We start from the raw sequence: 21801 nt of genomic DNA, 5'->3' as shown, positions 1-21801 counted from the left end.
CGTCCGTGGAAGGAAGCTTGAATGCAGCGGAATCAATGGAGGATTATGGTGAAGGTGTGGCGCGAAGTGCTTAGGGAAGATGACTCTAGCTCAGACGGCCCTCCATCATTGGAAGGAAGCTAGAGGGGATCAATGATAAGCAATAGCAAAAGGGTGACTCTCGGATAGAGGGGCTGGACTAGATTCAACAGCCTATTTCTATATTTCCAAAAGTGAAATTTACAAATGGGTGAATTTATAGAGGATTCACCCCTTGCTCTAGAAGAAATGCAATGCTAATAATTAGCTGTGATTTAAGCAATATTAACCACGTGGAAAATGCAATGCAGGTGCTGGATCACAGGAACCACGTGCTGATTGAAGTGGATGAATGCCTTTAGCGCTGAGCGGTTCAGAGTGAGCGCTCAGCGCCACCTGGTTGCTTTTTTTCAAGCTTTTTACCCTTCATCTCATGATGGTTTGGTCCTTGATTTTGTTGGATGCTCCTAAAGTTGCTCTTTGAAGTGTGCAAAGAGGTATTGGTTTGCTTTCAAGGTTATTGTGAAACTTTATTTGTTATTCTTTTAGTAATGTGTCTTTGATTAATTGATAGGCTTGGGCCTAAGTCACTAACATCTGATCAAGGGGTGTTGCTCCCTCCACCACCACACCTTTCTCCCTCCACCTCCCCTTTACTATTTTGTCCTTCAGTAAAATTTTATTTTTAGGATTATTATTTTTTAATTTTACCCATTCACAACCTATTTTACTAATAACTTATTCTAGTCCCGTACATTAGTAAAATACTTTTTTTTTTTCATTTTAACATTATATTTTTTTCTCTCTTTCTTTCGTCGTTGTGAGATACTACAAGTTGCAAAGGTTGGTGGTGGTAGAAAGAATTATCAAGCAGTCTCTCTCTCGTGGTGCAGTGTCGCTCTCGTGGTGCAGTGCATGGAGTGGTGCAGTGCGTGTCGTGCTTCCTCGTATTCGAATAAACCTTGAAATAAAACCCTAAAATAAAAAACGTAACCTTTAAACGGAGGTGACATCCTTCAACGGATGTCAACATCCTTCAACGGATGTCAACATCCGTTTAAGGAAAAACGGATGTTGACATCTGTTGAAGATGTCACCTCCTTTAAAGGTTACGTTTTTTATTTTAGAGTTTGTTTTATTATGTCACCTCCGTTGATGTATGCTTCCTCACACTTTTTGATGCTCTGGATGCTCCTCGATGTTCCTCCACACCACGGCGGCGACGCTCCTTCACACCACGGCGGCAATGGAAGCTTTCAAACAAAAAAAAACTGGGAAGAAAAAGGAATGGAAGTGCGGGAGGTGGGGAGGTGAAACGAAAAGGGGAAAAGGGAAAGAGAGTTCCGTGGGTGGGTGCTGGGAAAGTAAAATTAGGATTTCAAATTATTTAAAATAGGATAAAAGTAAAAATCTTTTTAACTTAAAGATATAATTGTATTTAAAATAATGTGGGGAGGTGGAGGAAGTATAGGGTGGTGGTGAAGAGAACAACACCCCTGATCAAGTTGTTTAAGCTATCCTTTTTTTTATATTAACTAGACATTGATTATATGAACTAAAACATGTATGTTAGTACACTTTTATTCTAATGTGAGGTACTTGAATAGTTTATTTGAAGACTCACACTTCCTTCTATCACTACCATTTAAAGAATACACTATGTTTCTTGTGAAAATTTTCTTAACATTTCCTATAAAATTTAGTGTCTAAATAATGTCTTTAACTACTCATTCACGTCTGTTACTACCGAGGGGGGACAACCGACCGGGAAAGTTTTAGAGAGGGCCGATCGGGTAGAAGCATAGTTAACTTGTCCGATCGGGCGCCTCGGCCTGATACGTCTGATCGGTTCTCTTAGGAGTAATATGACCAAGCTAGGCGAACACCTAAAGCTATGGGCGAGGGACAGCAGTTGAAGGCTCATGAATGATTAGTTAATGAGGTAACGGTCATTGTCGAGTATTTAAGGTACGCATTGAAAGCCATTAAAAGGTAAATTAATGGGGAATATTCTCTGAAGTCATATAAATAGCAGTCAAAGGAGAAGGTAAACTCTCTGTTCTGTGATAATTACATAGACTTGCTAAAAGCCCATTCTGACTTGAGCGTCGGAGTGTTTGCTGCAGGTCAACCCCTTTGCGTGGAGGACGAGCGTGGAAAGAGAGAGAGAGCGAGCGCAAGGAGCGAAGGAAGAAGGAATCGATCGGAGGTAGAGGAGTGTTTCCGGGCGGAGGTAGTAGAAGTTTCCCCGGTCCCATTCAGTAGAAACATTTTGGCGCCCACCGTGGGGCCGAGGATAGTTGAAGACAACCTATTTCGACCGTAAGGATGGAGTAGGACCCGACAGCGTTTTTACAGGAGATGAGAAGGAGAATGGAGGCAATGCAGGCGGAAATTGAAATGCTTAGAGCCGAGCGTGATGCGGCTGGAGGGGCGCAAGCTAATCGCCAATCCTCCGCGCGCGCTCATACACCGCCAATTGTAGAGATGCCGGAAACTGAGCCGGACGCAGAGGAGGACACAGATCCCAATCCTGATAGCTATTATCAAGGGGGGGACAAAGTGAGGCCGGCTCGCATCGAACTGCAAACCGTCCGGCCCCGGCCGGTCGGGCTCGAGCATTGCATCCGTTCACAGCAGTGATCATGGAGGAGCAGATTTCGGATAGAGCGTTCCCGACCTTGGAGAAGTATGACGGCTCGGGGGATCCAGAAGAGCATTTGAGATCGTTTGTGGACGCGATGACCATCTACTCCCCCAGGGAAAATGTGTGGTGCAGAGTTTTTTCTTTGTCAATAAAAGGAGAAGCTTTGGCTTGGTTCCACTCGTTAAGACCTCGGACTATTAACAATTTTGCCACCCTGAGGGATATGTTCGAACGACAGTTTTCGGCGGGGAGAGCGCGAAATCTGACGTATCTAGAGTTGACCAACATCAAACAGGAAAAGGGAGAGAGTCTTAGGGATTTCATGGACAGGTTCAACAGAACCGCTCGGCAAGTAAGGGGGGTAGGCAAGAAGTTTACCATCAGTACTTTGGCTACTACGCTGAGACCTTCCCCGTTTGCTGATAACTTGTTCGCGAAACCCCATTAAACCTAGACGAGTTGCAAGAGAGGGCCGCTCAGTTCATTCGAATAGAAGAAATGAGGGCGGTCTAGAGACGACAACAAGATCAAGGTACGAGTTCGGGGTAGGAGAAAAAAGAAGGCAAGAAGCCGTTCGTTACAAGCGAACGGTCAAAGGGCCAGAAGTTTAGAGATGGCCCGAGGGGGGTAGGTACGAACGGTACACCCCATTGAATATGCCAAGGGCAAGGGTGCTGGAGGAAGCCCTGAGTGCAGATTTAATAAAGGTAAGACCTTCCCGGTCATCACCTAAAGCAGATGGAACTAAACATTGCACCTATCATCTGAACATAGGACATAACACCGAGGACTGCACGGTGTTGAAGGATAAGGTGGAAGAATTGATCCGGGCGGGTCATCTGAAGAGGTTTGTCAAGGAGGAACGAAAGACGAGAAGTCCACCCAGAAGGACTAGGGTGGAAAGAAGTGACAGGAGAGAGGACAAGCGTCCCGATCGCAAGAGGAGTAGAAGTCGCAGCCATGACCGATCGCTGCGAGGAACGATAAACACTATCTCGGGTGGATTTGCGAGAGGGTCGTCGGCATCCGCGAGGAAGAGAAACCTGAGGGAGCTTAAAAGCGTCCACAGGGTAGATGTGAGAAAGCGTTCTATGCCGCCAATCACGTTTACAGATGAGGATTTCCATGCTCCCGATCCAGATGAGGATGACCCGATGGTGATAATGGCAGTTATTGCTCAATATAGCACGGGAAAGGTGTTGGTGGACCAAGGCAACTCTGTTAACATTCTGTACTGGAAAACGTTCCAATAGATGGACATATCTGAAGATCTGATTGCACCGTACAACGAACAAATAGTAGGATTTTCGGGGGAGAGAGTAGATACAAGAGGATATGTGGATCTCCGAACGTGCCTAGGAACCGAACGGAGCAAGGAGGTGAAAACCAGGTTCTTGCTGGTGGATGCGAGTACCTCTTACAATGTGCTATTGGGACGACCATGTCTGAACGCATTTGAGGCAATTGTTTCCACACCTCACCTCACGCTTAAGTTTCCATTGGATAATAGGAAAATTTGTATCGTTCGGTCCGATCAGAGGATCGCACGGGAGTGTTATATGGCAGGTCTGAAGGTTCAGCCACCGTCATCAGATCCACCCGGTCGGCAGAGGAGAAGACGATCGGAGGTAGCCATGGCAGACTTAGATCCAAGGACTAATATTGACGATCAGATAGAACCGATGGGAGAGACCAAACCCTTCGGCCTCGGGCAAAAGGAAGAGCAAGTTACCACCATCGAGAGTGAGTTGGAGGAGGATCAGGCCAGGTTAATTGGCACCTTGTTGAAGAAAAACCAAGACTTATTTGCTCTGACTGCAGCTGATATGCCAGGAATCCATCCAAGGGTTATGTCAAACAAGCTGGCATTGTTTAAAGAGGCCCGACCGGTAGCACAGAAGAAGAGAAGAATGGGGGAAGATAAGAGGTCGGCAGTGGCAGTCGAAGTAAAGAAGTTGTTGGAAGCAGATTTCATCCGTGAAATCAAGTACACAACGTGGCTGGCGAACGTTGTGATGGTAAAGAAGATGAGCGGGCAGTGGAGAATGTGTACGGACTTTACAGACCTTAATAAAGCCTGCCCTAAAGATTCTTATCTACTACCAAGCATTGATGTGTGGGTGGACGGGGCTTCAAGGTTCCATGTGTTAAGTTTCCTGGATGCGTATTCAGGATACAATCAGATCCCCATGTTTCCCCCGGACAGCGATAAAACAGCGTTCATCACCGAACGGGCGAATTACTGCTATGATGTTATGTCGTTCGGGTTGAAGAACGCAGGAGCCACTTACCAACGGCTAATGGATAGGGTCTTCGCTGACCAGATTGGCAGATGCATGGAGGTGTACGTAGATGATATGGTGGTAAGAAGCCGCTCGGTTGAAGACCATGTGAGAGACTTGGCGGAAGTGTTCCACCAGGTTCGCAAGTACAACATGCGCCTTAATCAGACCAAGTGTACTTTCGGGGTGCCGGCGGGAAAATTTCTGGGATTTCTGCTGACGACTAGAGGAATTGAGGTGAACCCCGACAAATGCAAAACAATATTGGAGATGAGAAGTCCGCAGAAGTTGAAGGAGGTTCAAAGACTGGTCGGGAGGTTGACTTCATTATCCCGCTTTATTCCAAAATTAGTCGAGCGGATAAAGCCGATAGTAAGAATCATGAAGAAGAGCACGGGTGCTGATTGGGATGACCAGTGCGAACAAGCTTTTAATGAAGTTAAAAGCATATTGGTCAGCCCACCAGTTATGGGACGACCCGAGGAGGGGCATGCGTTACAACTCTTCCTGGCGGACTCGGAGGACACGGTCAGCTCGGCTTTGGTGCAAGAGCAGCCTGAGTTCAAGCTTGTATACTTCGTTAGTCGAACTTTGCAACCAACTGAAACCAGGTACAAGCGAGTCGAGAAGATCGCTTTGGCTCTTGTAATAGCAGCACGGCGCTTAAGGCCATACTTCCAGAGTTATCAGGTGGTAGTCCGAACGGACCACCCGATCGCGAAAATCCTGCGTAAACCAGATTTGGCCGGGAGAATTGTAGGATGGTCTGTGGAGTTGTCTGAATTTGGACTCCAGTTTGAACCAAGAGGGTCTATCCGAGGGCAACATTTGGCCGACTTTGCGGTCGAGTTACCCTGGGAGGAAGAAGGGCATCCTGAATGGATCCTTTACGTAGATGGCTCCTCTGAAAAGTCTGGTGGTGGAGCAAGGATTGTGTTGGAAGGACCGGACGACTTTATTGTGGAGCAGGCAATTGTCTTTCGGTTCAAGATAAGTAATAACCAGGCCGAGTACGAAGTAGTACTGGCGGGGCTCGAGCTGGCTAAAGACTTGGGGGCTGTCTCGGTCAAATGCCGAACGGATTCCCAATTGGTGGTAGGGCAACTAACTGAGAGCTTCCAGACCAAGGATGATCAGCTGCTTCGTTATTTTCACAAGGTAAAGGAGTTGGTGAAGCAGTTCCGGACGGTGGAATTTAAACATGTACCGAGGGAGCAGAATGCGAGGGCGGACGTCTTATCCAAGCTTGCCAACAGTAAAGGGAAGGATAACTTGTCGTCGGTCATAAGGCAAGTTATGATGAACCCCTCGGTAGATTGTCTGGCGGTGCACGAGATCTCCGATTGTCCTGATTGGAGAAAAGACATCAAAGAAATCATTAAGAGGCAGGAGAGCGGTGAGCACGTCCGGACGTTTGAGGCGAAGAAGGCCGCTCGGTACTTGTTAATAGGGGAAGATCTATATAAACGAGGATTTTCATCACCCCTATTGAAGTGCATATCCTCGGAGGAAACCGCATATGTGATGAGGTAGTTGCACGAGGGGGCGTGTGGAATGCATACAGGGCAGCGAGCGTTACGTGCCAAGGTCATACGAGCGGGCTACTTTTGGCCGACGGCGCAGAGAGACTGCAAAGAATTTGTGCAGAAGTGCTTGAAGTGTCAAGAGCATGGCAAGAATCTTAATCTCCCACCAGTCGAGCTGCACAGCTTGATGTCATCATGGTCGTTCGCGCAGTGGGGAGTAGACATTGTCGGACCTTTTTCTGTAGGCCGAGCGCAAAAGAAATTCTTGCTAGTGGCTGTTGATTATTTCACCAAGTGGGTGGAGGGAAAACCGCTCGCAACGATCACGGCCGCGAGGGTTCAAAAGTTTGTATGGACGCTCATCTGCAGATTTGGAATTCCCAAGGTCATAGTTACAGACAATGGTCGACAGTTCATTGATAAAGGCTTAGGTAAATTCTATAAAAATCTGGGAATTAAGCATGTCACGAGCTCGGTGGAACATCCTCAAACAAACGGTCAAGTGGAAGCGGTCAACAAGGTAATAGTCTTGGAGTTGAAGAAAAGGCTGGGAGAAGCCAAAGGTCTCTGGGTAGATGAACTTTAGGAGGTCCTTTGGGGGTATCGCTACACGCCGCATGGTACAACGGGGGAAACCCCGTTCAACTTAATGTATGGGATGGACGCAATGTTACCGGTCGAAGTAGGAGAACCTACTATTCGAAGGGAAGTCCAAAATCTACAAGATAACAATGAGGAGCTCCGCGTGGAGTTGGACACTTTGGACGAGCGCAGAGAGGTGGCTATGATCCGAGCGGAGGCTAAAAAGAGACTATTGGCGAGGCGCTATAACACCAAGGTCAAGCCGCGACAATTTGCTGAAGGAGACCTTGTGTGGAGAAAAACAGCAGAAGCCCGACGAAACCGATCGGCGGGAAAATTAGCTGCAAATTGGGAGGGTCCGTTCAGGATTGTAGAGAATTTACAAAATGGAGCATACCGCCTGGAGCACCCAACGGGAAAGGCTATACCCAATACGTGGAACACGTCTCATTTAAAATTTTATTTCAGCTAAGAGCTTTGTACTTGTTATTTCATATCAATAATACATTGTTTGTCACACGAAATTTTCGTCATGTGTTAACAGCCGAGCGGGTGAGACAGATTTCTCTCGTGAACTCTCACCTTGGTCTTAGGGCACGCTTCTAGAGAGCTCCTAAGACCTAAACCGAGCGGGTGAGGCAGATTTCTCTCGTGAACTCTCACCTTGGTCTTAGGGCACGCTTCTAGAGAGCTCCTAAGACCTAAACCGAGCGGGTGAGGCAGATTTCTCTCGTGAACTCTCACCTTGGTCTTAGGGCACGCTTCTAGAGAGCTCCTAAGACCTAAACCGAGCGGGTGAGGCAGATTTCTCTCGTGAACTCTCACCTTGGTCTTAGGGCACGCTTCTAGAGAGCTCCTAAGACCTAAACCGAGCGAGTGAGGCAGATTTCTCTCGTGAACTCTCACCTTGGTCTTAGGGAACGCTTCTAGAGAGCTCCTAAGACCTAAACCGGGCGGGTGAGGCAGATTTCTCTCGTGAACTCTCACCTTGGTCTTAGGGCACGCTTCTAGAGAGCTCCTAAGACCTAAACCAAGCGGGTGAGGTAGATTTCTCTCGTGAACTCTCACCTTGGTCTTAAGGAACACTTCTAGAGAGCTTCTAAGACCTAAACCGAGCGGGTGAGGCAGATTTCTCTCGTGAACTCTCACCTTGGTCTTAGGGCACGCTTCTAGAGAGCTCCTAAGACCTAAACCGAGCAGGTGAGGCAGATTTCTCTCGTGAACTCTCACCTTGGTCTTAGGGCACGCTTCTAGAGAGCTCCTAAGACCTAAACCGAGCGGCATTATTACGAGGCAAACCAAGCTCGAAATGAAAATTTATGCGCGAGAAGACAAGTAAAACAGGAAAATGCAAGTAAACATGGAGAAGGCAAAAAGGCAAAAGGAACTTGAAATTTTTTCATTAATATCCAAAAGGTGTTACAATACAAGTTCTAAAGCGGTAAAATCCTAGGTCTAAACACTTAGGATTGGCCCGCAGCTTCACCGGTCTCCCCAACCACTTCGACGGCAGCTTCGACATTCTGGCCAACCGGAGGAAAAGATGGCGGAATTTGGATTGGAACTAGTTTATTGTCCACCACCATCATGCTCACGTCGAGGCGGGGGTCGTCGGTAGGCACTTGGAAAAGAAGATTACATTGGGCGAGAGCCTTGTCAAAACCGAGCACATGCTCGTTCACCACTTCGTTGCCCAACAGCTTAACTTTTGCCTCCAACTTGGTTACTTCACTGCGAAGGGAATCCCGCTCGGTTGTCAAAGTTGCGTTGGAAGAGGTGGCTTTTTGAAGGTCCAATTTGGCATCATCCAAAGACTGTTGCATACGACGCTGAGTAGCGCGAGCCTCGGCCAACAGTGTGCTGGCTTTCTTCTTATCCTCTTCCGCCATCCGTTCGGTCTCGGCCAACTGAAGGGTAAGATCCTGGTTGGCCTTGACAGTAGAGTCCAACTTTGCTTGGAGCGCTTGAAGCTCGGCGGAAGCGGAGGCTTTTTTATGGGCGGCATAGGTCTGACACAAAGCCGCCCGTGCCGTCAGCTCCAGAGCCATGTTGGAGGCTTCTTCCTCGGTCATCCCACTGACCAGGGCCTTTTCCTCAGCGAAATGGTCGAAATGGAGATGCTTGGCCACCCATGAGTTGGGATTCATAAGACTGGGGGGAGGAGGCCCGTCGGACAAACTCCTCTTCGCACGCTTAGACTCGGCTGAAGTCTCCCGAGCGGCTTTTCGTTTCCCCTTCTTCTTCGAGGGGGACTTGGGAGGAGAAGCTTGCTCGGCCACAGTCTCGACTGGAGGGGGAGGAATGGAAGCCTATTGCACTGGACGAGGAGTGACAAGTCTGGCGACAGTGGATGGGGCGTGGGATGAGCTCCTGCCCGGTTTTCTCACGTCGCCCCCTCTTTGAGCGAACAGGCGGGCGAAGGTACTGTTCTTGGAAGAATCCATCTTCGATAAGTAATCTGTAAAGCGGAAGAAAATTCAGATAAGTTCCAAACGGCTGCTCAATGAAAGGCGATCAAAAATAGCTTACCGAACACATTAGATGGAAGATTTTTGTTGCCCAAAAAACCGATCAGAACACGGCAAGAGGATTTGGGGGGTAGCTCACAAAGCTGGTTTATTAAGTCGGTTTTGATTTTGGTATAAATACCCATTCTTTTACCCTAATTTTTCACTTTAATCTTCTTGTCGTCGCCAGCCTCTCCTTCCTCTGAATCTTCCTCTGCTCCTTTGGCTCTCCACTCCTCAGGTAATCATGTCTTCTGATTTCTCCGGCGACGAGGGTAGGGGGTATACTGACAATGACGATGCCAGTCCGTCTTCATCCCTGGCCGCATTCACCGGTCCCGGCGCTAGGGCCTCACCTTCAGGGAACTCCTCCGATCTCCTGGTTGACAGCGATGCTCCTGACGAAGTTGCCATTCACGTGGACTCAACCGGCGCTTGGGACGGAAAGCCCCGAGCTTGGCCACCTGTTCCCGGCTACGAATGGGTGCCTCATGAAGTTAGGCAACTTCCCTCCTCTTTCTACGATCGCCAGGCTTTCCGCAACTTAATCACCCACATCTGCTTGGTCAAGAGTGCTGCCGACGCTAGGCATTTCAAACTAGCCATTTGTCAGAGGACCGAGCGCGTCTGCCACGGTCGGGGCAACTACCCCTCTGACTTCTTCTACGTCTATGCCACGATGTTCAAGGATTTAAAGGTTCTTCTGCCCTTCTCTGATTTCCAGATGGGTGTACTGAGAACCCTTAACGTTGCTCCCACCCAGCTCCATCCGAACGGGTGGGCCTTCATGCAAGCGTTCTCCGCCATCTGCTCTGGTTTAGCTCTCAAACCGACTCCTGCCGCCTTCCTTTATTTCTTCCACGTACAGCCCCACCCGTCCAAGCCTTGGGTTTCCTTCTGGACGGTCGGGAACAAACATCTATTAGCTCTCTACAACAGCTCCTACAAAGACTTTAAAAATCACTTCTTTAAAGTCGTGCCGACGGAAACCGGCTACCAGAGCTTTTGCTCCCCGACCGGCGAAGCCAAGTTTCCTTTCTACTGGACCCGAGATCCGCGGAAAGTCCTTTCCTGGCCTAAACCCCAGATGGCTCCCGAGGATCTGGACTTAATAAACCAGCTTTGTCAGCTACCCCCCAAATCCTCTTGCCGTGTTCTGATCGGTTTTTTGGGCAACAAAAATTAGGGTAAAAGAATGGGTATTTATACCAAAATCAAAACCGACTTAACTGGTAAATCCGAAGCGCCAAACGTCAGGAGATCTGACGGCTCAAGTAACTTGACGTTTCGATTACGAAAAGATCTGACGGAGCAGGCGATCTGACGCTTTGTCTTCTGTGTTTCCCGCCTAAAAAATTACGATCATGACTTTACGTTTCCACCAGAGAAGGATTCAGATAGAGAAAGAGGAGTGCCGAGCGGAGATCACTTCAAACCCTACGCAAAGAGGTATGTTTTGCTAAGGCTTGGGGGACTTGTGTTACTACCGAGGGCGGACAACCGACCGGGAAGGTTTTAGAGAGGGCCGATCGGGTAGAAGCATAGTTAACTTGTCCGATCGGGCGCCTCAGCCTGATACGTCTGATCAGTTCTCTTAGGAGTAATATGACCAAGCTAGGCGAACACCTAAAGCTATGGGCGGGGGACAGCAGTTGAAGGCTCATGAATGATTAGTTAATGAGGTAACGGTCATTGTCGAGTATTTAAGGTACGCATTGAAAGCCATTAAAAGGTAAATTAATGGGGAATATTCTCTGAAGTCATATAAATAGCAGTCAAAGGAGAAGGTAAACTCTCTGTTCTGTGATAATTACATAGACTTGCTAAAAGCCCATTCTGACTTGAGCGTCGGAGTGTTTGCTGCAGGTCAACCCCTTTGCGTGGAGGACGAGCGTGGAAAGAGAGAGAGAGCGAGCGCGAGGAGCGAAGGAAGAAGGAACCGATCAGAGGTAGAGGAGTGTTTTCGGACGGAGATAGCAAAAGTTTCCCCGGTCCCATTCAGCAGAAACAACGTCTATTTTTGAGATGCTATATTGCAAAATGAACTTCAAAACATTATTCAAACACTTATTTATAGTGTTTTTCCTGTGATTTCAAATTGCAACCACTTATAAAAGATAAACTTGTCTCTAGTAAATGTAAATCTATAGTAACTTAAATTATATATTTAAAATAAAATTGATATAACTTGAATTATTTATTTAAAATTTTGTAGATACGAACACTTGTGCGTTTTCACCAACTAAAATAAAATTGATATGCACAATTCCTTTGCAATTATGTTATTTAATTTTGTTCATAATATACCTTTATAGAACTTTTTGTTTTCAGCTCATGTATCATTCATTACATAAAATAACGGGTTAAATATGTTTTTAGTCCCTAAACTATTGGTCGTTTCTGGTTTTCGTCCCTCTTTCAAAGTAAGGTACAATTTGATCCTCATTCTTTTCGAAACGTTCGTTTTAGTCCTCGGAATTTTGGTTTTAGTCCTCATTTGTTGCTAAATGAGGATCAAATTTTTAAACAATGTTTAGTTTTCGAGGACTAAAACGAACGTTTCGAAAAGAATGAGGACCAAATTGTACCTTACTTTGAAAGAGGGACGAAAACCAAAAACGGCCAATAATTTAGGAACTAAAAACATATTTAACCCTAAAATAACTGATCTTATGACCTGAATAAATTTCAATCGGTATAATATAAAAATACATTATTCTTATATATTTCTCTTTTATTCTAGTTCGTAGCAGAATTCAAGCAAAGAAACAATTTACATAAGATCTAATAATAGAACTTTTGTGCTTGACAAATCCCACTGAGTTCATTTTCACATTTTAGAAAATAAAAATAAAAATTCTACCACATTTAAAAGAAAGCAATGCAATCATTTACAACCCCTTAAAACATTCTCCTCTGCAACGAAAACATAGAGGAAGGAGAAACTACCAAATGGCCACCAAATCGTCCACTGAAGCCAAAGATGAAGGCGCCGATACGTCCAACTCGCCTTTCATTTGGGCGGCGGAGAAACCCACCGGAGCTTCATTGGAGAAACTCTGCATCGACGAGATACTGCAGAAGTATTGCGGCGAGTTCGGGCGATGGCAACTGAGGCACTTCGTGCTCACCAGTCTGGCGTGGGCCTTGGAAGCCTTCCACACGATGGTCATGATTTTCGCCGATCGCGAACCAGAGTGGCGGTGCCTCGACGGCGCGGCCGGTTGGGAATGCGACCCGAGCGCCAAAAGCGTGTGCCGGTTCGAACCGGGTTCGTGGGAGTGGATGGGGGACTCGACCGTTGTGGAGTGGGGGTTGTTTTGCGCGGGTAAGTTTAAGGTCGGGCTGGTTCAGGCCGTCTTCTTCGGCGGCTGTATGATCGGTTAGTTTTCTCTCTCAATGTTTACTGTTTCTCTCTCAACTGTCGTGTAAGATGTATCTTATGTTATAATTACCATAATTTCATCAAACATAAATACACTAAAATACAAATTATGTAAATTGCTTTTATTCCTAGTATTTAAACTTTCGTAATAATTAATTATCTATAAAAAAAAAATAGATATTTAGATTCTTTAAGTAAGGTTTGGATTTTGGTCCAAGGTTTTTAGAGTCACTAAATAAAGGTCTTAAATACTTCCTAGTTCTCTAAAAATCTAATATTCATTTTTATCATTATGAAATACTGAAAGCTTTACCAATACTTTTTTTTTATAAATGTTTCTATAAAATAGCTAAAACTATGAAAATCCAACATAAATTGTAGAAACATTATATTTTAGGGTGATAAACGAAAAGTGTCCCTTTTATAAATAGTTTCCTCAGAGAGATTGGAATAATAAGAATTATATACTAATGTCTAAAAGCATGTTTTTTTTATTTGAATACGGAAATTTAATTAATTAAAAATATAAATATTTCATATTAAGAATATATAAAAATTAAACTCCTAGAAAAGGTGAGGATAAATGTAATCATGATAATAAGGTACTTAGATAACACATCATCATTTGCAAGAGAATTTAACGCCATTTGTCTTTTATTATGTTCTCACCTCTGCATGTGCAGCAGTTCAGAAAATATATGTCTTTGCTTTGCCATTCTTATCTTTGTTTTCTTCATCGCTAGCTAGAGTTCGAATCTTTACACCCTCCAACACAATTCAGATAACAAAAACAAGTAGATAAGAATACAGAGTATAGCTTCAAACCCACATTGCAAAGGAAAAAAAAAAGTCTACAAATAGGTCTAACAAATAAAAGGAGTAAATGGGGTACATGTATATATTTCTTTGAATATAAACACATTTTAACTACTTTTATATTATTTCTTAATATTTTCTTAAGAATATCTTAAACTTTTATTAATATCTGAACATTAGTTACATTATATCATTTGTACATTTTATTTATATGACATTAATGAGAACATTTAAGAAGAGTCAAAAAACAATAATAATAATTTTTCATTAAATCGAATCTAAATGTAGAAACAAATAACTACAATTCATCCCAGGAAAGAGCAGCAAAAGGCCATAACACAACCCGCCAATTTGTACGCTACGACAAGCTGTTCTGGTGAAGCACTGTCGCCGCCAAATTCCTCGGCAACAAATATTCCTTACAGAAACGTGGTATTTTCTAAAATAATATTATAAAAAAAGAAAATGTTAGGGTGGCATTCTTGAAGGAGGAACAACAACAGTACAAATAAATTTAATACCACGTGTTAAAGTGTGTATTGTAATATTTTCAATATTTTATTTGTACGTTTATAATAATTATTAAACATTAAAATAATTGTTTGGAGAGATTTGCATTTCCTCCCTACTCATTTCACTACTTTTTATTAAATTTCCTAAACAATAAATCAAGCTTTATTACAAATGACTCTACCTTATCCATGCAAATACAGCCAAAATAGCAATTAGGTACCGGATGTTGCAAAGATTCTTAAACCTCAAATTGCCATTATGGATAATCAAGCTCATATCGAATTACACTATTTACACATTATGGATAATCAAGCTCATATCGAATTACACTATTTACACATAGTGTCTTAGTTCCTCCTAATTTAACTTTTATATAGAAAAAAAATTGTTTATAATAGTCGAGAATTACGTAATTTTAGCTTCTAATTAAAGATCTGGGCATACATCAGACCGATCGGTGTACATCAACAAGCTAAGGGGAAACTGTCGATGGCGCAAGAAAGCATTTCAAGACCATTCAGTTCCGAGAACAGTTAAGTAGAGTTAATGCGTAGTTAATGTGATAATGACTATTGTTAAACAATTAAGATTTGCATTAATGATCATTAAGAGGTAAATTAATTGGTCAGATTCCTTTAAACTCTATAAATAAGGGTTTAATTTTGAGGTAAACTCACATTTGACTCACTATTAAATTACAAAAGGCCTATAGGGAAAAATTATGACTTGAGCGTCAGAGTGTCTTCTGCAGGTCACCCCCATACGTCGATCGATTGTTTGGAGCAAGGAGGACGTTCACTAATCGATTAGCTAGAGCAAGGAGGATGTTCGGCACACAAGACTTTTGGACAAACGGTTATCCTCATCCCATTTCAGCAAAAACATTTTGGCGCCCATCGTGGGGCCGAGGATTTTCGAAGACACCCTAACAAGACCATAAGGATGGCTCAAGACCCAATGGCGTTTATGTAGGAGATGGAGAGAAGGATGAAATCCGTGCAGACTGAAATTGAAACTCTGAGGGTCAAGTGGGATGCAACACTTAGGGACTACGACGCGGGGCGAAGGGCCCGTCAAATCGGCTGCACCCACTCGGACTCCCATAGTGGAATTCCCAAATTCTGATAAGGAAGACACTGATCAGGAAGACACTGATCAGGGGGAGAACAATTCCAGGAGTCGTCCCGCCTGCCCGAGTAATATCGCTCGGACCACGACGCTTCACCTATTTACAACTGCAATTATTGAGGAGCGAATGCTAGATAGGATGCTTCCTACTCTTGAAAAGTATAATGGATCAGGGGATCCGGAGGAGCATCTGAGGTTGTTTACGGATGTCATGGCAATCTATTCACCCAAACAAAAGGTTTGGTGTAGGGTTTTCTCCTTATCGGTTAAAGGAGACACAAGTGCACTAAGAGGATATGACACCGGTTACTTTTGCTTATAGGCACCAGTTCTACAACCGAAGTATATACCGGCGAGGTAAAAAGGGGTAGGTTTTATGCCTCGGTTGTGAACTGAGTTAAAAGGATAGGATTTATGCCTCAGTTTTTAGGTAACCGAGGCAGTAACGTGTTTGTTTTTTAATTTTTTCAACCTTTAGGATGTTCTTGATGTATGTTCTTATGCATAAGCAGACACCTATCTTCCACTGCCACCATCATCATTTCACCTTCCCACTTTCAGAGTTACCAACACAACAACTCAATTCCGCATTTTCAGTGAAACAAGAAGGATTTTCCACCAGCCTCTGTTCCTGGAGCTCTCAAGCAGAAACCCAAAAATTGAACAATGAACAAGCAGATTCAAAAACCCAAAAATTGAAATAAAAATTGAATCAGGGAATAGGGAACAAGCAGATTGATTGTTCTTGTCATCTTCATCTATGATGAATGTTTTTGAATCAACAATAGATGAACCTCGTTCAAATCCCTAACCCCAAATCCATTCAAAACCCCGTTCAAATCCCTAACCCCCAAATCCAGTCAAAACCCCATTCAAATCCCTAACCCCCAAATCGGATGACCAACAACCCCAAACCTCCGCCAACAGTCGCAAAGTCCCCAAACCTCCGCCAACAGTCGCGAAGTCCCCAAACCTGCGCCAATAGTGGCGAAGTCACTGAAGAGTGGAACTCCCTTGCGCCGTAGAGACGCTTTGTCGTGACCACCACTGGCACCAGAAGGGGGCTAGACCGGAAGGAGGCTGGACCGGGTGCTAGGCCAACGGCTCCATCACTGGCATGGGCCGCACTAGGCGGTGGAGTGAGATCTAAGATCGCGTCCGGTGGTGGAGTGAGATCTGAGATCGTGTCACGGGTTGGGGTTGCGGGGTGGGATGCAACCATGGCTTTGGGCAGCAAAAACGAAGAGACGACGTTGAAGGAGAGGTGGCGACGACGGAGCAACGGAGTGGTGGCGACGACGGAGCAACGGAGTGGAGGCGACGAAGAAGCGGAGCGGCGGAGTGGTGGCTTTGAGATTTGAGCGAGAGAGAAGAGAGAAGAAGAGGAACTATGAGAAGGAGATCTGAGCGTTTGAGAAAAAGAGGAAGAGTGAGAAGGGTATCATGAAAGCAAAGCAACGAAGTGGCGACGACGGAGCAACGAAGCGGCGGAGCACGGAGTAGCGGACTGGTGGCTTTGAGATTTGAGCGAGAGAGAAGAGAGAAGAAGAGGAACTGAGAAGAAGATCTGAGTGAGAGAGAAGAAGAGGAACTGAAAACCATTATATTTTACGGTGTAGTAGTAGCATGTTTAGGCACTGGTTCTGCGTCGAGCCGAGGCGGTATCCCCTTCATGAAACGCTAGCCGGTCTACAAGATAGTTTTATGCCTCGGGTAGCTTAGACAACCGAGGTAGTAGCACTTTCAGGCACCAGTTCCCCATTAACCGAAACATATAAGTTTCCATTAATTACAAAAGCGCCACCGTATTTGAATATACTTCGGCTTTTCTAAAATCGAAGCGTATTGGGCGCCTTTAAAAGTTGTTTTTTTACTAGTGAGAAGCTTTGGCATGGTTTCACTCTCTTCGTCCCAAAATCGTTGATAGTTTTATGACTTTGAGACGCCTGTTTGAGTGGCAGTTCGCTTCTAGTAAGATGCAAGACCTTACCTATATGGAACTAACTAAAATCAAACTGAGGAATGATGAAGACTTGAGGGACTTCATGGACCGATACAATCGGACCGCACGACAAGTGAAGGGTGTTGTCAAGGAGTTCATCATCAACACTCTGTCAACAAACTTAAGGTCGTGCTCCTTTGCAGATAGCTTATTTGCTCGGCCACCTTAAACCCTGGGAGAAGTGCAAGAGAGGCCCTCTTTGTTCATTCGAATAAGGGAGATGCGGGTTGTCCAAAAGAGGCAGCATGAAGAGAATGCTTCACCCTCAGCAGGCCAGGAACAGAGATGAGTCTTCCACTTGACATGTTTCAGTTAAAAAATTATGATGTATTCTCAATGCTATAATAATATTAAAGGATTTTCATCGCAATATTTAGCATGTTATATGAAATGGTTAGGACCTAGAGAACGTTCCAAGTGAACTCCTAATGTCAATTGAACGGTGAGGAACGCTTCCGTAGCTCTCAACTTAGCATTTTCGACCTAGGGAACGTTCCAAGTGAACTCCTAGTGTCGATCATTCGGTGCTCGATGAGGAACGCTTATGTAGCTCTCACCTTAGCATTTTTGACCTAAGGAACGTTCCAAGTGAACTCCTAAGGTCGATCGTTCGGTGATCAGTGAGGAACGCTTCAGTAGCTCTCACTCGAGTATGTTCAACCTAGGGAACGTTCTAAGCAAAGTCCTAGTGTCACCCGCTCGGTGAGGAACGCTTCAGTAGCTCTCACTCGAGTCCTTTCGACCTAGGGAACATTCCAAACGAACTCCTAGTGTCGACTGTTCGGTTCATGGTGAGGAACACTTCAGTAGCTCTCACTCGAGTCTCTTCAACCTAGGAAACGTACCAAGTGAAGTCCTAGTGTTGACCATTTGGTGCTCGGTGAGGAACGCTTCTGTAGCTCTCACCTTAGCATTTTCGACCTAGGGAAACGTTCCAAGTTAATTCCTAGCGTCCACCGAACGGTGAGGAACGCTTCCATAACTCTCACCTTAGCATTTTCGACCTAGGGAATGTTCCAAGTGAACTCCTAGTGTCGACCGTTCGGTGCTTGGTGAGGAACACTTCAGTAGCTCTCACTCAACTATTTTCGGCCTAAGGAATATTTCAAGTGAACTCCTAGCGTCGACCGAACGGTGAGGAACACTTCTGTAGCTCTCACCTAAGCATTTTCGACCTAGGAAACGTTCCAATTTAACTCCTAGTGTCGACTGTTCGGTGCTCAATGAGGAACGCTTCAGTAACTCTCACTCGAGTCTTTTCCACCAAGGGAATGTTCCAGGTGAACTCCTAGCATCGACAAAACGGTGAGGAAAACTTTTGTAGCTCTCACCTCAGCATTTTCGACCTAGGGAACGTTCCAAGTGAACTCCTAGCGTCGAATGAACGGTGAGGAATGCTTTCGTAACTCTCACCTTAACATTTTTGACCTAGGGAACGTTCCAAGTGAACTCCTAGAGTGTACTGCTCGGTGAGGAATGTTCTTCGTGAACTCTCACCTAAGTATTTTTTACTTAGGTAATGCTTTCGTAGCTCCTATTGTCCGCCACTCGATGAGGAACGCTTTCGTAGCTCTCACCGAAGCCTCTTCGACCTAGTGAGCGTTCTAAGTTAACTCCTAGTGTCCCCTGCTCGGTGAGGAACGGTTCAGTAGCTCTCGCTCGAGTCTCTTGGACCTAAGGAACGTTCTAAGTGAACTCCTAGTGTCGCCCGCTCGGTGAGGAACGCTTCTGTAGCTCTCACTCGAGTCTCTTCAACCTAGGGAACGTTCCAAGTGAACTCCTAGAAAGTTCTTTTAACTTTTACCTTAATCTGACTATTTGGTGAAGAACGTTCTTTGTGAACTCTCACTAAATGAACTCCTAGAGTCCACCGCTCGGTGTATAAAAGAGTAGGGACTTAAGGCGCATCAAAGATACTCGTCAGGCCGATGAACCGAGCGGATAAGCAATTAACAACTTTGTCAACTGATCGACATCGCTTCATAAACCCTACGCATAACTAAGATTATGCTAGGGCTTGGGGGGCCTATGTTACTATGGGCATACATCAGACCGATCGGTGTACATCAACAAGCTGAGTGGAAAGGACCGAGTGGTCGATGGCGCAAGAAAGCATTCTAGGACCGTTCGGTCCCGAGAACAGTTAAGAAGAGTTAATGCGCAGTTAATGTGACAACGACTACTGTTAAACAGTTAAGGTTTACATTAATGACCATTAAGAGGTAAATTAATTGGTCAGATCCCTTTAAAATTTATAAATATGGGTTTAATTTCGTGGTAAACTCACATTTGACTCACTGTTAAATTACAAAAGGCCTAGAGACAAAAAATTCTGACTTGAGCGTCGGAGTGTCTTCGGCAAGTCATCCCATACACCGATCGGTTGTCTGAAGTAAGGAGCAAGGAGGACGTTCACCGATCGGTTAGCTGGAGCAAGGAGAACATTCGACACACAGAACTTTTGGAAGACGGTTATCCTCGTCCCATCTCAGCACAAAAAGATCTTAATTTTCTTAGAATAGAAACCGATCTTATTTTTCTTGAATATGAGCATTAAAAGAAAATAATTTATAAGTATTAAATGAAAAATGTCGTATTTTTAAGTTTGATGAAAAACGTAATTTTGGATAAAATGTAGGAAAATGCAACAAGTGTTTTTTTTAATGGTATTAATTTCATTTTCATAATTAACAGGTAATGTAACGTCTGTTAGCAATAATTTCAGGTGCTGGAACATTCGGTCACCTTTCAGACTCAGTGCTCGGAAGAAAAGGCTCTCTCACAGTGGTTTGTGCCCTAAACACCATTTTTGGCACCTTGACAGCTTTCTCCCCCAGCTACTCTTTCTACATCTTCTTTCGCTTCCTCACTGGTTGCAGCACCGGTGGCGTTGGTCTCTGCGCCTTCGTCCTCGCCACCGAGCCAGTGGGTCCCAGTTCCCGCGGCACCACCGGCATGTGCACCTTTTACTTCTTCTCCTCCGGCATCGCGATGTTATCTGTCATCGCCTACATCTTTCCAACGTGGCGAAAACTCTATATAGCCTCTTCCATCCCCTCCCTCCTCTTCCTTCTCTTCATCCTCCCCTTCATTTCAGAGTCCCCGAGATGGTACCTCATTAGAGGAAGAAAATCCGAAGCAATGAAAGTCATCACTGCCATGGCTACCACCAACGGTACTCACATCCCAAAAGGGGTTCGTCTAATTCTAGACCATCAATCACCACAATTACCACCACCACCACTGTCATCCTTATCATGCAACAGCATTCAAGAACAGGTATTAGCAGAGGTCAACTCCTTAAGCGAGTCCCAAAATCAAGAGAAATTAGTCTCTGATTCTATCCTTCTGGGCTCACCCAAAGGATCGACATGCCACGCGGCGGTGGCTGGTTCGCTTATCGACGTGATACGCTCGCCAATGACACGTTCGAGGTTGATCCTAGCCGTGGTCATCAATTTCCTATGCTCCGTTGTGTACTACGGCTTGAGCCTCAACGTGGTCAACCTTGAAACCAACCTCTACCTTACTGTGATACTCAACGCCGTGGCGGAGATGCCGGCTTTCATGATAACAGCGATTTTTCTGGACCGGTGGGGGAGGAAGCCGTTGACCATAGCGACGTTATGGTTCAGTGGCCTGTTCTGCTTTGCTGGGAGTTTGGCGAGAAATGTTGGGGTATGGAAGGGTGTGAGAATGATGTGTGGGATTTTGGGAATTTTTGGAATGGCGGGGACCTATAATCTGCTGTTCATATACACGGCGGAGCTGTTTCCGACGGTGGTAAGGAACGCTGCGCTAGGGTGCGCCACGCAGGCGGCGCAGATGGGTGCGATACTGGCGCCGCTGGTCGTCGTTATTGGTGGATCGTTTCCGTTTATGATTTTTGCTCTGTGTGGACTTGGTGGTGGATTTTTCGCGTTTTATCTGCCGGAAACATTGAACCAACCTCTTTATGATACGCTAACGGGAATGGAGGCTACGGAAAACAGCGTTACCTCTTCCATTGTATGACGGTGCTTTCATTTGTGGATTTTTTTGTGCTACAGTTTTCTCTTTTCAAGGTGTTGTTTATCACAGTTTTTTGTGTATGCGTTTTGTTTTTCATATACTTTATCGATGTTTTTATCATCGTAATCATCATTTTGATTGTTCTTTAGATGGTAATGTTACTTGCTTAGAAAATAAACAAAAACGAGTGTAAGAGTTTTGATACTGTGGATATTATTTAGTAATTCATTCAACGATTGGATAGTACATCATGAATTATAGAAAGAGAGGAAATTGTTTTTCAGTTTATAAAACGACAACAAAAATTTTAAATTATTAAAATAGGAAGAAAAAAATAAATATTATCACTCTTCTAATATTTATTTATTATTTTAACATCGTGTT

The 21801-nt window shown here is 44.8% G+C and overlaps 1 protein-coding gene across 1 annotated transcript; it reads left to right on the top strand.

The window, feature by feature from the left end:
• The first annotated feature begins 12386 nt into the window (after positions 1–12386).
• Positions 12387–21543, top strand: LOC108339722 (organic cation/carnitine transporter 4). Its single transcript, XM_017576922.2, has 2 exons — positions 12387–12944; positions 20132–21543. The coding sequence occupies exons 1-2, from the start codon at positions 12515–12517 to the stop codon at positions 21418–21420; spliced, it is 1719 nt and encodes a 572-aa protein (XP_017432411.1). The 5' UTR covers positions 12387–12514; the 3' UTR covers positions 21421–21543.
• The last annotated feature ends 258 nt before the right edge of the window (positions 21544–21801 follow it).

This window comes from Vigna angularis, chromosome 5, assembly GCF_016808095.1.
Source record: "Vigna angularis cultivar LongXiaoDou No.4 chromosome 5, ASM1680809v1, whole genome shotgun sequence".
NCBI classification, from domain to species: Eukaryota; Viridiplantae; Streptophyta; class Magnoliopsida; order Fabales; family Fabaceae; genus Vigna; species Vigna angularis.
Note: the sequence above shows the minus strand (reverse complement) of the source record. Positions and strands in the feature narration are given on the sequence as shown.